Source organism: Ambystoma mexicanum, chromosome 3q, assembly GCF_040938575.1.
Source record: "Ambystoma mexicanum isolate Mex_15411 chromosome 3q, UKY_AmexF1_1, whole genome shotgun sequence".
Classification (NCBI taxonomy): domain Eukaryota; kingdom Metazoa; phylum Chordata; class Amphibia; order Caudata; family Ambystomatidae; genus Ambystoma; species Ambystoma mexicanum.
In genome coordinates, this window is record NC_090926.1 from 247,094,664 (window position 1) to 247,106,867 (window position 12,204).

Here is a 12,204-nt window from a genome sequence, read left to right on the forward strand (position 1 = left end):
TGGGGATGGGCCATGTATCCCAAGAAGCAATTGAAATAAACTGAAGCAAAGCTGTCGCAACATGTTAGCTCAGTGAGCTATGACACCAGTGCATTCGCCCACTGTGCAGGACTGGTGCTCCAGATTAAAGGACCAAAAAAGGAAGGGAACTATGGATGATTTTTCAGGAAAGTAGAGGAATGCTGTACCCTTTAGTCCCTGCTGACTTCGACCACTGTGCCTTTTTTTCAATCCAGTTTTCAGCTGCTTTCAATGCCCCTTTCTATCCCTTCTTAAAATATGCTTCTGATCGTGTAGCTCACTCGAGGGAAGGGCTCTAAACATTTGTAGTGGAAAACATACTAGTTGGTTAAAATGATGTGTAAAACGCCTTGTGTCCGTCCCCCAGTGCATTGTGTCCTTGAAAAATCAGGGGGCACTTTCTCCAGAATCAGACAATTTACAACAGCTGTAGTACATACCATGTTTACCCCAGGATGTCTCCAGCCAATGGATTCAATTGGCAAAAGGAAACACAGAGCACAGTTTGTGTGCAGGGATGTCACAGCCAGTGCCAGATTATCCATTAGGCCAAGTAGGCACCTGTCTATGGGCACCACTCCTTTTAGGAGCCCCGCAACAACGAATTAAAATAAAGTGGTGCAGAAAATTAAAAACGTATTAGGAGATAATTTGCGAGGGGCAGCCCAGACGTTTCAACTGCCTAGGGGCCTCGCTCGACAGGGTTTCATCCGGCCCTGGTCACATGAGCTGAGAAACGTTCCATGCACCTCTTTTACTGCTTACATGACTCGCAGCCTCATTAATAGCTTGTTTCACCCTGTACAGTATCTATGTAGAGTACCAACTAGCCCTGCTCCCTCATTAAGCGTCCCCTGAGTGCATGAAGGCCAGAATTAAAGTGGGTGTTTCCTCAGGGTGTTGCCAACATCGATCCAGCCGTGCGCCTATATGACGCCACACATGTCATGAGTGAAAATATGAGCTTTCGCTTTCATAACAAGGGAGGTATGGAATCCTTGGAACTGGAAAATTTCCTCTTGAACACTGAGGAGCCATCAGGCCGCCTTCTGCAGTCGGTGCCACCCCTTTCTGGAATGCTTCCCTGTTTTCCCTGTAGATATATACCGTGCCCTCCTCTCGCAGGAAACAGCATCCGACACTAAGACAAAGAGCAAACACCTGTTCTTGGCCTTCTGCTCCAGCCGTGACAATGAAGAAGGAAATTTGCTCTCTGGACTTCGGCCGTGCAATTTTTGCAGAATTTCTTGCCACTCTTGTATTTGTCTTTTTTGGGCTGGGTTCAGCACTCAAATGGACAGCGGCGCTGCCAACCATTTTACAGATCGCTATGGCCTTTGGGCTGGCCATTGCCACCATGGTCCAGTCCGTGGGTCACATTAGCGGAGGCCACATGAATCCAGCGGTCACTCTGGCCTTCCTGGTGGGCTCCCAGATCTCCATCTTGCGTGCTGTCTTCTACATCATTGCCCAGATGGTCGGGGCCATCGCTGGAGCCGCTATCCTCTATGGCGTGGCTCCGCCAACCATCCGGGGAAACCTAGCCGTCAATTCTGTAAGTAATCCCTCGCATGCATTTACAGCGAGGAGGGGTATGGTTGTGCCTGCCCTTCCATTCAGCAACATAGCACTATTTACCTAGTCTTCAGAAAAAAACGGAAAACTGTACTAATCCACAAATCTGGATGAAATGTATTCTGCCTATCTGGTCATGATCGTGCGCTATCGCTTGCTACTAGGCATGCACTAGCGCCGTGATACCTCCGAGTCTGGGCGCTATCATCAATTGAAATAAATAAATACATACATAAATAGCATGGCGATGAAACTCATTTGTCTCGAAAGCAGGAACATTAGTCAAGCAGCATTTCCTGACAGTTTAACCTCATGGTAGCTGTGCAGCTATAATCATTCTGATCGCCCCCGCCCCCCTTTTTTTTAACAGTGTACAGTACTTTGCCCTGCCACGGTGTTCTCCAAATGTGTAGTCGGGATGGATATGGTCATTAAAGTCACGATGAATTCAAAAATTTAGGCTGAATTGTTGAGGTGTGTGTGATTAGATTCACTCACATAGGAACAGTGGCCGCGTATCCCCCTGTAATCTGTAGTGCTTTGGGGGGCGGACTGCAAAGCATCCTGGGTAAAGCAACCGCGCATGGAATTAGTACGCCTTTACTACGCGCATATCTGCCCAAAGTGGCCTCCTCCTCCACGAAATATATCAAAATATAGTGCAACTGGACTTGCCGGGGCACGTTCCACTAATATTTGCTCTGTTGCATCTTTTCCCGTTAACACCCTCTGTGCCTTCCCGCGCTCCTTACACAACCAGCTGCATGCAAAGGTGCACTCTGTGGGGGTCTCATATACAGTGCACCTCTTTGCTGTGGAGTGAGGGCACCGCTGGGGAGAGCAGCGAGCCCGGGCTGCCGTTGTACCACCCCCTGCGGGAGCTACGAAAGCAGCTGCTATATACACCAGCGCTCACATTTGTCTAATCTCTGCTTTTCCAGGTAAACATCAACGCGACCGTCGGCCAAGCTGTGGCGGTAGAGATCATCCTGACGTTCCAGCTGGTCCTGTGCATCTTTGCCACCACCGACAGCCGCAGAACCGATAACGTGGGCTCCCCCTCGCTGTCCATCGGCCTCTCCGTCACCCTGGGACACCTGGTTGGGGTAAGCATTCCGCTCCAGTTTCGGTAGCTCTGGGAGCGGGGAGGGCTCTGGGCGCGGGGAGGGCTTTGGGGTGGGCGACGCTGCTGTACTTGAGCACTTGAACTCTGTGGTTTGTTTGTTTGAGGAAAATCCAGTAGCAGCAGGTGTTCCAAAGACTCTGGCGAGAGTGGAAAGGAGCGCGCGAAGTCTCATTAAGGGACCGTGTGCTCTTACTGCAAAATGCAGCTTGGGTCACCCCAAATTACCACAGAACACGTGTGCTCCATTAACGGTCACTGTCCAACACATCTGGGAGCACCACAACATCTAGTACAATGTATCCACTACTGTGGGGTCAGGGGCGTACGTCCCCCTGAATACATCAGTTGCAGTCTCCTCAAACAGAAGACCCTGCAAGTATTAAAGCAACAAAAAGTACTGCTTGGAAGAGTGATGGGTACTTCAAACTTTTGCAGTAGCAGTGCATGGCGGCAGGCGGCGCTGCGAGCATGAAGGCAACACGGTGATGCGGCTGGCGCGCGCTGCAGCAGTGCTCCTGTGTACCAGCAGGCAGTGCTACAGGGATCGAGTAAGACATATTTTCAAGAAGGATGTGCTGTAGGAGCCAGGAGGCAATTCGAGCCTCCGTATGAGGCGTCAATGTTAAGCCTTTAGCAGCACAGGTGGGTCAGAGGCACCTGTTGCCGGAGTGCGCACTCTCTGAAGAACGGCTTTCCCCCGCAAGAATAGGCTCCCTCCGATGACATTCGCATGTGTTATCAGTTATATACAGTGTTTTAAGTGGAATACGAAATCTAGGGGGGTTGGGGAGGGCTCTGGAAATAAGGTGGGGGTGGGTGTGGGCACCATTTTGGTGGACGTGGTAAAGGAAGGCTCTTGCCGGTGGCCATTTTGCATCTTCAACTGGCACTGAATTCCCACACGAGAAAGCACCACAGCTACTGGCTGCTTTGCATACAATAAAAGAGTATTTTGGGAACACATCGTTTTAAATATGACAGTGTTTGAAACCTGTAGGCCCTCCCGATGCACACTGGTCGTTCTGCTTGTTTCATGTATAATAGCACCATAACAGTAACATGACTGCAAACTAGGAGTCATATAAGCCCCCTGGCCACGTGCAAGCCTATTTATCGTCCCTCCCTACCTTGAGTCACCATGTACACCACGCTGAGTTGCCCAGTGCTGGGCTCGGCTGTGGTTGCCCCCATTATGCAGTAGCCCTCCCCCCCCCCCCCCCGATTCTAGACACCACTCCATGTTGGGTGCAGAGAGTAGCTGAATAGAGTGGGTGAAGAGAGTGGTAAAAAGGAGTTGCTCCAATGTGATGGGCACAGAGGGGGGAAAGGAGCCCGGCAAGTGTGTTAAGGGGTCACAAAGAACTCAGGAGTGAGGAGGCACATTGTTGGGTGAGAAGAGCCAAAATGGGTCAGGGGGCACAAGGTCTCAACGAGAACTCCAATATTCGAGGCTGGCTGAACATGTGTGAGGGCTCACCGGACCCATTAGCGACCCCTTGCATACAGTTGGCGGAGAGCCATACGAGGGAGCGGTGTAGTCCACACATTATAGCAGAGAAGGTTCGGAATGCAAACTCCAATTGGTTATTTCTCTGGTTTAATCATTGAGGTTGCATAACATGAGCCCGCCGTGAACTACATTCATCTCCAAGCATATTCGCTGGTCCACACCAAGGAGCCGAAAGCAAAGTAAAACGTGGCTGTTTGGCCGGCAAGTACACATTTAAAGTGTGAGGCTGATGCTTTCTTCGGGAGGGAATAGATGCATGCCATCAACCCCGCCATGGGGCTTCACTGTGTGGATAGATCCTAGATAAAGCAATGCAGGCAGAGGAAAGCTCGAGATGGCCACTCAAACTAAAAGCTGCTAAGCTTTCTATTTCAGGCACAGGTAACTTCCCAAGGCGTGGTGACACATTTCAATTTCAAAGAAAGAAGGCCTTGACGCCAGTACTTTTTGATCCGATCTCCAGCCAGTGGTGGGCTAGTGGTGCCCTGCCCCTCCGTCATTCAGTGATGCCGCCTTCATTTTTTTTATCTTCCAAAAAGAACCTGTTTCTATTCAGTTATTTTTCAGTGGAGAGTTTAGATTGGACCGTTTAGTTCCAGACGAGCGTCTTTCGAGCATTGATATGTTTAGAACTCAAGTAGAAGAAACCGATGTATAGAGTGAATGAGCATGGGGACGAGCGACTCCTGTGGGGGAACGCGATAGTTTCCACAGACGTCTCCCTGGATGCTGCTCAGGCCACGTGCTGGTTGGCTGGCAGCCCGGAAGCGAGAAGCGGCTGCAGTCCAATCCCTCCTCGGTGTCCTTGGCAATTATGCAGTCACGTGGGCTTTGAAAGGCGGCTGGAAGGGTGCACGATAGGCTGCGTAGACGTGGCGATCCTGCATCTAGTTGCCATCGTAAATAGTAATGTGGGAGGTTGTGTTAGTATGGAAATCCAAACCCACCATCCTTCCATGGATAAAGGATTGTGAGGCAGGCCACATACAGGGAGGAGAGCTGACACTTCTCATAACTCCTGCAACACAATTGCCTGGGAAGAGCCAACTAGGAACACTGGTCGTCTCAGAAGTCTGCCAGTCAAGCACTCGCCCAACAGGATATAGTCCACAAGGTGTGGGTTGCTCAGTTGCATGAAGTGTTTAAATGAAAAACTGACGTGCAGAGGTACTCAGTCATCTAAGCTTTAAGTGAGCCGGGGCTCAGCCGCGGCAGAGAATGAAAATTAATCTGGCATCGGGCTCCCGGAACATTTATATTAATCTCACTCTGTGTCCCTTCGAATTTGTGGATTCTCTATTGGTCTGTCTTTAAAAGTGTGACTGCCCTGTGCGCCTCCCTCTCTGTGTACTGTTCCATGTTTCTCCCCTCATCTCCCATTCAATCCCGCCATATTCCCTCCCCACTCATGTCCTCACTCTCGGGTTCGCTGCGCAAGCCCCTCTTTTTGCTGAGCCAGTGCTGTGGAACAATGACGCAGTGAAACAACTCAGTCAGGTGTCATGTACTTGAAACAATGGGCTAGGTGTTTATACTTGGCTTCAATCCTGCTTATTCAGACACGCTGCTTTGCAGATTTTACTGAGGGCAACATACCCTGCCTAGATTGGGCTGTGAAATGCAAACATTTTCAGTTTTTCAGTGCTGCCAGAAAGTCGTTGCAATACACCTGGTGCAGTTCGATGCAGATTTGATCACAAGAAAGCTCCCTGTTCCAACAAAGCATCAAAGGCAACGAACACACTCTGCAAACGAACATTTCAGTGACATTTCAATCACGTTTCCTCATGCCATGCTCGAAAAAGTCACCCAATCCTGTTTTAAAAAAAAATATTCAAGAAATTGTAATTTTGTCTTTCCCATAATACACGTGGGCCTAAAAGTTCCTGGCAAGGCATGGAGAACCCTCCACGTTCTGCATAGGCAGATGTGCACAGGGACAACTATATCTGAGGCACGTGTACTTTCTTTCAATGATCAAAACTGCAGAACGTCCATGCAGATACAACCCAAGCAGGCCACATACGTCTCCAATGCCCTGCCACATCACGTGTGGAGGAGTTTATAACAAATCAGAAGTCTGTGCACAGCACTCAGTAAACTCGGCATCCCACATGGTAGGCTTTCACTAATACACCGAATATATTAAACATTGGCACAGCAACAAAATATGTGTGGAAGACAGGATTTGACACAATGGGCCTCATTACGAGGTGGGCGCAAAGGGATACCGGGCACCGTTAAGGACATCGGTGCCGGTAATCCCTTTGCGCCCTATTCCGAGGTCCCTTAGCGGGTCCCTCGCCTTAACGCATGGTTTTACCAGGCGTTATGGACGGGGCCTGTTAGGGGACTTCAGAGCTAATAATGGTACCGCAATTTGCAGTACTGTTATTAGCGCCTCCCCCCTTCCCATTGAGCCCTGTGGGGGCTGAAATGGGAATGGGGAATGGCTTTTTCAATGGAGACTTACCGGTCCCGCAAAGGTCGGAATAGACCGGTAAGTCCCCATTGAACGAGGGCGGACTCGGTACCGGTATTGGAGGTAGTCATGGTGCTAATAGCGCCATGACTACCTCCAACCTCGGAATGAGGCCCAATGCCCTCCAGTGTCACCCTTTATACATACCAAATAGTGTTTTGCAGGTTGGTAATTGGGCCCCAAATGTATTCTGCAGGACAGTGGCTGGCTCGGGTACTCATCTTGGTACACATTTGAAAAATATGTTCTCCTTTTCATATACTTGAGTACCAGTACTCTGCTTAAGCCTGGAGAAGGCCTGGTATTCAATACTGGCAAAAATGAGACATGTAGGTACTGAGGGCTGCTTAGGACCTGCCCATTTGAAGCACTAAATGCACTAAAACACACACCAACATAACTTTCTCCTATATACAACAAACAACCACAACACTGGACCCTCCCCTTACGGACACAACAAGCCAGTGCGCACAAGTATACTACCAGCCAAACCGCACATGATACACACACCCAACATAACACTAGTACATAACGGAGGCCATGAGTTTTACCCTTACGGATACAACTAGCCAGGCCACACAACCAACTCACCCGCAAGACAACACACACAAAGGCCAGTTTCTCCTGGTTCTGAACCTATTCTATAATTCTATCCTCACAAACACACCCTGCCCTCTTTTCTTGAAGAGCCACGTGATCTCCTGGAGACCGCCCCTGGAGTGGTAAGGGTGCGCGGTATAAGTCAACATATGATAACGTCAAGTCAACCTTAGCATCTCACTGGCACCCCATTTTGTCACAAAGAAAAAACATGAAATGTCCCTGTGGGGGAATCATAGCCGAGGACATCCCCAGGGAGGTGACATGAGCAAACTTGAGGACCCAGAGGCATTTGCTGGGGTTTCAGTGTTCCTAGTTTCACTAAGAGCTATACAGCCGGGAAGCATGTCAGTGCTGATTCTTGAATGCGCTCAAAAGGATGCACAATGATGAACTATCAGGGACTAAGTGCCTCAGGGGCTCCTGCAATTTACACCTCTGCCAGTAGAGACCATTGCAGCTCCCGCTGTAACGAGATGGCTTCCAGACATTAAGGGTTCCTGCGGTTTACTCCTCTTGAAAAAGGGTCGCATGAGAGATTTGGGCAAGTGCAGGAGCTTTAAAGTACAGAGGTATTCTTCAAGGAATCCACTCCCGTATTAAATATTCATCGTTATTGGTTTTCAGATCTACTTCACTGGATGCTCCATGAACCCTGCTCGATCTTTTGGACCTGCAGTGATTACAGCAAACTTCACCAATCAGTGGGTAAGTAACAATCACTTATCTGTTTGTACATACACCGCCAGGCATCGACACATGAGAAATTCACATGGGAACAGCGAGCCTTGTAGAGCTATGCTCCACGTCACAAGCACAAATAAGCTGCCAGGTTCAGGTTGGGATTGTGAGAGATAGGAAATATGTTAGGTGTATGGTCACTAAATTGTCACAAGTAGAGCCAAGCAGATCCGTGCCGGGCTGCCGCACTATGTGGCAAGGATTTAGGGGGTCGGCCTGCTCAAGGTACTTAGGATGAGCGGACATGTGGGGAGCTAATCACTTTGCTTACCATGATATGATATGATACGATTGTTTATTTATATAGCGCCTATACACAATGTCTTTCAAAGCGCTTAAAACTGGGCATGAGACAGTGGCATAGACAGTTAGGAACTTGGTCAAGTCTACTGGGAATAGACGAGCAAAGACGAAGAATGCTCGTTTCCTCGGGTTAATGGTGTCAATTACATGTTAACAAGGTTCAGAAGAGGATTTGTGTGACCAGAAGATCTGGCTCCAGGAAAGGAGGAAGATTAACACTGAGCTGGAAGCAGCAGATGGCAATGGCCAGAGTATATATAGAGAGACAGATTCTCAATATGTTGAAATAGGAAACAAGGAGCTAATTCAAGGTGGGAGCAAGTTTGTGAAAAAAAAGAGTGGAAGAGGGAAAGCACGTAATAGGAAGTTAGTAATTGAAATAAATCTAGGCGTTTGCAAATGCTCATCATGACACACAGGGATCCTCAGAGGCAAATGCGGCTTCTAGTCTTAATCCTGTTGCATGTGGGTGATGCACTTATGTCACAAGAGCTCAATGACCACGAGCAAGCAAAACGGGGAGATGCGGGGTGATACTCAAGAAAAGAAGCAAAGGGTCTAGTGAGGCTCAGGGATAGCAAGCCGAGCTGCCAATCACAATGCTGCACCACGGCTTGCTAAGCCGGGCCTGTGTTACCCTGCAGTGCAAGTGGTACGGCCATATTTACCAGGGTACTGCACAAGGCTAGAGATGGGCCATGTTTCGAATATTGGGCTGGATCCATTGTGGGCACCATACAAGACAAAAAGGATTTCAATAAACTGGGAAGGGTTGAATAAGTGCAATTAAATTCATTAAACGGGCTGAAGACTTTAGTTATGATCAGGGCACAGAGTTGTTTACCTCTGAGTAAAGGAAAATGAAATGGGATATCACTCTACGTCTATAAAAACAGGCCAGAATAAATGTGGCTGAAATCCTGTTCAAACACAAAACAACAGAGAGAATTCACTGACCTACCATCTCACTTTTATTCACTCACCCCTCTTCCCAACTCTCAGACACAATCCCAGTTATCAATTCACTCGCTCACTCACACTTTCGAGCACTCACTCATTATTATTCCACTCACTCACGCTCTTTAACATTCATCACACTCGCATGGCCACCCACTAATGGTTGGGAAGAAAGACGTTCAACCGGTGTCCGAGGACTGGACTTGGTACACTGTTAGAAGATAGAACAGACACCCTACAGACATACTAGTTGCAGGTGTTGTCACTCTTCTGAGGGATGAACTGGACACCTAGACCCAGGCCTTTGGCAGGTCCAAGAATGTGTCTTGTAATATTACGAGTATATGCCATGAGTGCTCTGATTATGGTGTTTGGGAAAAGGAAGGAATGTGTCCTCCTCTTATTTCCAGGACAACACTCTCTAGGGCTACAATATGGTTTTTGTGCTATCCTTTTGTTGATCACTGGCCATGTGCCCAGTTTCTGGCGATGGAGGATAGTTTAAGAGGAAGGATAAATATGTGTGGTCTTTCAAGTGTGTGAACTACATAACTGTGAATTCAAAAACAGAGCTGTAGTAGCAGCTAGCCTGGTATTCATTCTCCATTTCCCTTTTCTACAGATTTTCTGGGTGGGGCCCTGTGTCGGAGGAATTTTGGCCTCTCTGGTTTACAACTACATCCTCTGCCCCTACTCGAGGGACCTCTCGGACCGATTGGCGATTTTGAAAGGAACCTACGAACCTGAGGAGCAGACTTGGGAAAACCATCGAGACCCCAAGAGGCAACAGGTCGAGCTGTACTCCACCCAAACCCTGCCCAGAAACACAGAGAAGTTCTGAGCCAATGCCCAGGCTGTGATACAAAATGGTGTTTTAAATGTAAGTGATCCAGGCTCTCCTGGATGGACGGTCTATTCATTAGGAGTGTGGTTCATGTGCAGTGCCATTTACCTGAAATAGAAGTGCTACGTCCACACCATTCTGAACAGATTCTTTGTCTGTGTATTTGTACATTGGTTGTTATGCTGACAGTGAGCCGGGTGAGTAAACTAACCACAAAAATCAGGGGAGACTTTAAAGGCCAGAGAAATCTCAGAAGCCACATATGTTCTCTCTCACATGATTTACATGGTGGGCGATGGGAGCCGGATTTGCATTAAGAAATCAAAGCCTCCCTGTTTAGCATATTAGCGCCTTGACTGGGTGGTCCTGTGCAACTGATCTCACTATGTCCCACAAACTCTGCTACGCACTGGAAGCCATAGGCGCTTTACCAGGGGCTGTTTGAAAGGTAGCTGTAATGTATCCATCTTCTGAGAAGTCCCAGGCAGTAGATTGAAATCCCTGAATGTGAAGAACGCTAACCCCAATGACACATCGGATGCCCCTTAGATCATGGAAACCACACTCTCGTTAGCCACACTTTCCCACATCCCACATGAAGGAAGGGGGGGTCTTAAGCATGTCTCTTCAAAATCTCCTGTACATATAGACAGGGGCTGTGAGACTCTGAAGAACCAAAACGCCCCTGGCCAGGCTGATATTGCAGGACTTTGCTGTACACTGAGCCAATCTCCAGCCAATGAGGCATGAGTGTGTTGGACCCCCTCACCCATTTATTGGCAGGTGGGTGATCCACAGCCAGAAAGAACATCATGCAGAGAGAGTTACCCGTGTGGCACTGAGTGACCACTGCAGGTAGACAGTAGGAACATGCTCCCCACATCTCCATATCACTCCTGCTGTGCCTTGGTCTGGAGCCACTTTTACTGGATCTCTGCACCTCATCCCCGGATACTGACACTTCTGCCAGAGGATGCAACGAAAGGGCGGGCCCACTGCCTGTCCTGAACTCTTCTTCCTGCAACGTTGCGATTCACTGATGAATGATGGGAGCTCAGCTGCTTAAAATGGCCAGCTTGGCTGCTAAGGACGCCTTCGATTCCATGACATTTCCCCTTTAATCCCCCTCCAATGACATTAATTGCATGTTGTGCTTCCACGTTGAACTGTCTTGCTTAAAAGATGCTGCAGACTGACTGCGCTTTGCAGAGCATATGGCCGTCCATGTTTAACGCTCGACCTACCACAAACACATTCACAGAGTGAGAGGGCACACAGAAGCTGTTCAATTTACAGGAAGGCCAGAGAGATGCGTGATGGAATGCTTTTGAACAGATATTGTCTACTGTGCAGAAATTCTGTATCATGTATATGTTTGCAATGTACTGTATAGTATTTATAATATTATAAATAAAGTGTCTACCATGGAACTTTACCTTGCTATGTGCAGAAAATTATAACCAGTTGGTCTCTGGCGGACGCGCTGCCTCGGGCGCCGCGTTCTTTTTGTGTGGTGTCAGCGATGAGAATGGGGACATTATAATTCAATTACAAATCAAATGGAACATCTTTGTTATGTTCGATGTTTAAAAAAAGAAAGCAAGTGTTGAGATCCTGCTATCCTTAAAGGCACCAGCAGCAAAGAGAAATTGATTCTCTTCCCTGGCTTTGCGTGCCACTGTCACACGTTCATGTAGACCTTGACGCTGGCGACTGCTAAACCATGACCCAAGACGAGCCAAGATGGCAGGGCTCTACCACTGTAAAAGGTCAGCCAGACACACTCAGCTACAATGTTTTCAGCATGAAGTAGTAAAATCATAGCTAGACCTTAGAAGAGGCCCATTCCAAACATCACCACCAACACAGCAAACCATTGCTCTAAACACCAAGTCGATGCATCATAGTTATTCTGTAAGCAGCACTGTGCTAAATAATAACAACTCAGACCCGCGGCTCTGAGTACAGGAAAGGGTCAAGCTAATAAAAAACGTGCTCAAATCCTGACTTTCCCAACGGTGACAGTTTTCGTTAAAACGATTGTT

At 48.2% G+C, this 12,204-nt stretch overlaps 1 protein-coding gene across 1 annotated transcript; it reads left to right on the top strand.

The window, feature by feature from the left end:
• The first annotated feature begins 1,124 nt into the window (after positions 1–1,124).
• On the top strand, positions 1,125–11,589 carry LOC138582401 (aquaporin-5-like). Its single transcript, XM_069653665.1, has 4 exons — positions 1,125–1,576; positions 2,538–2,702; positions 7,942–8,022; positions 9,938–11,589. Exons 1-4 carry the CDS (start codon positions 1,214–1,216, stop codon positions 10,154–10,156), a joined length of 828 nt encoding a protein of 275 aa, XP_069509766.1. The 5' UTR covers positions 1,125–1,213; the 3' UTR covers positions 10,157–11,589.
• Positions 11,590–12,204: the final 615 nt, after the last annotated feature.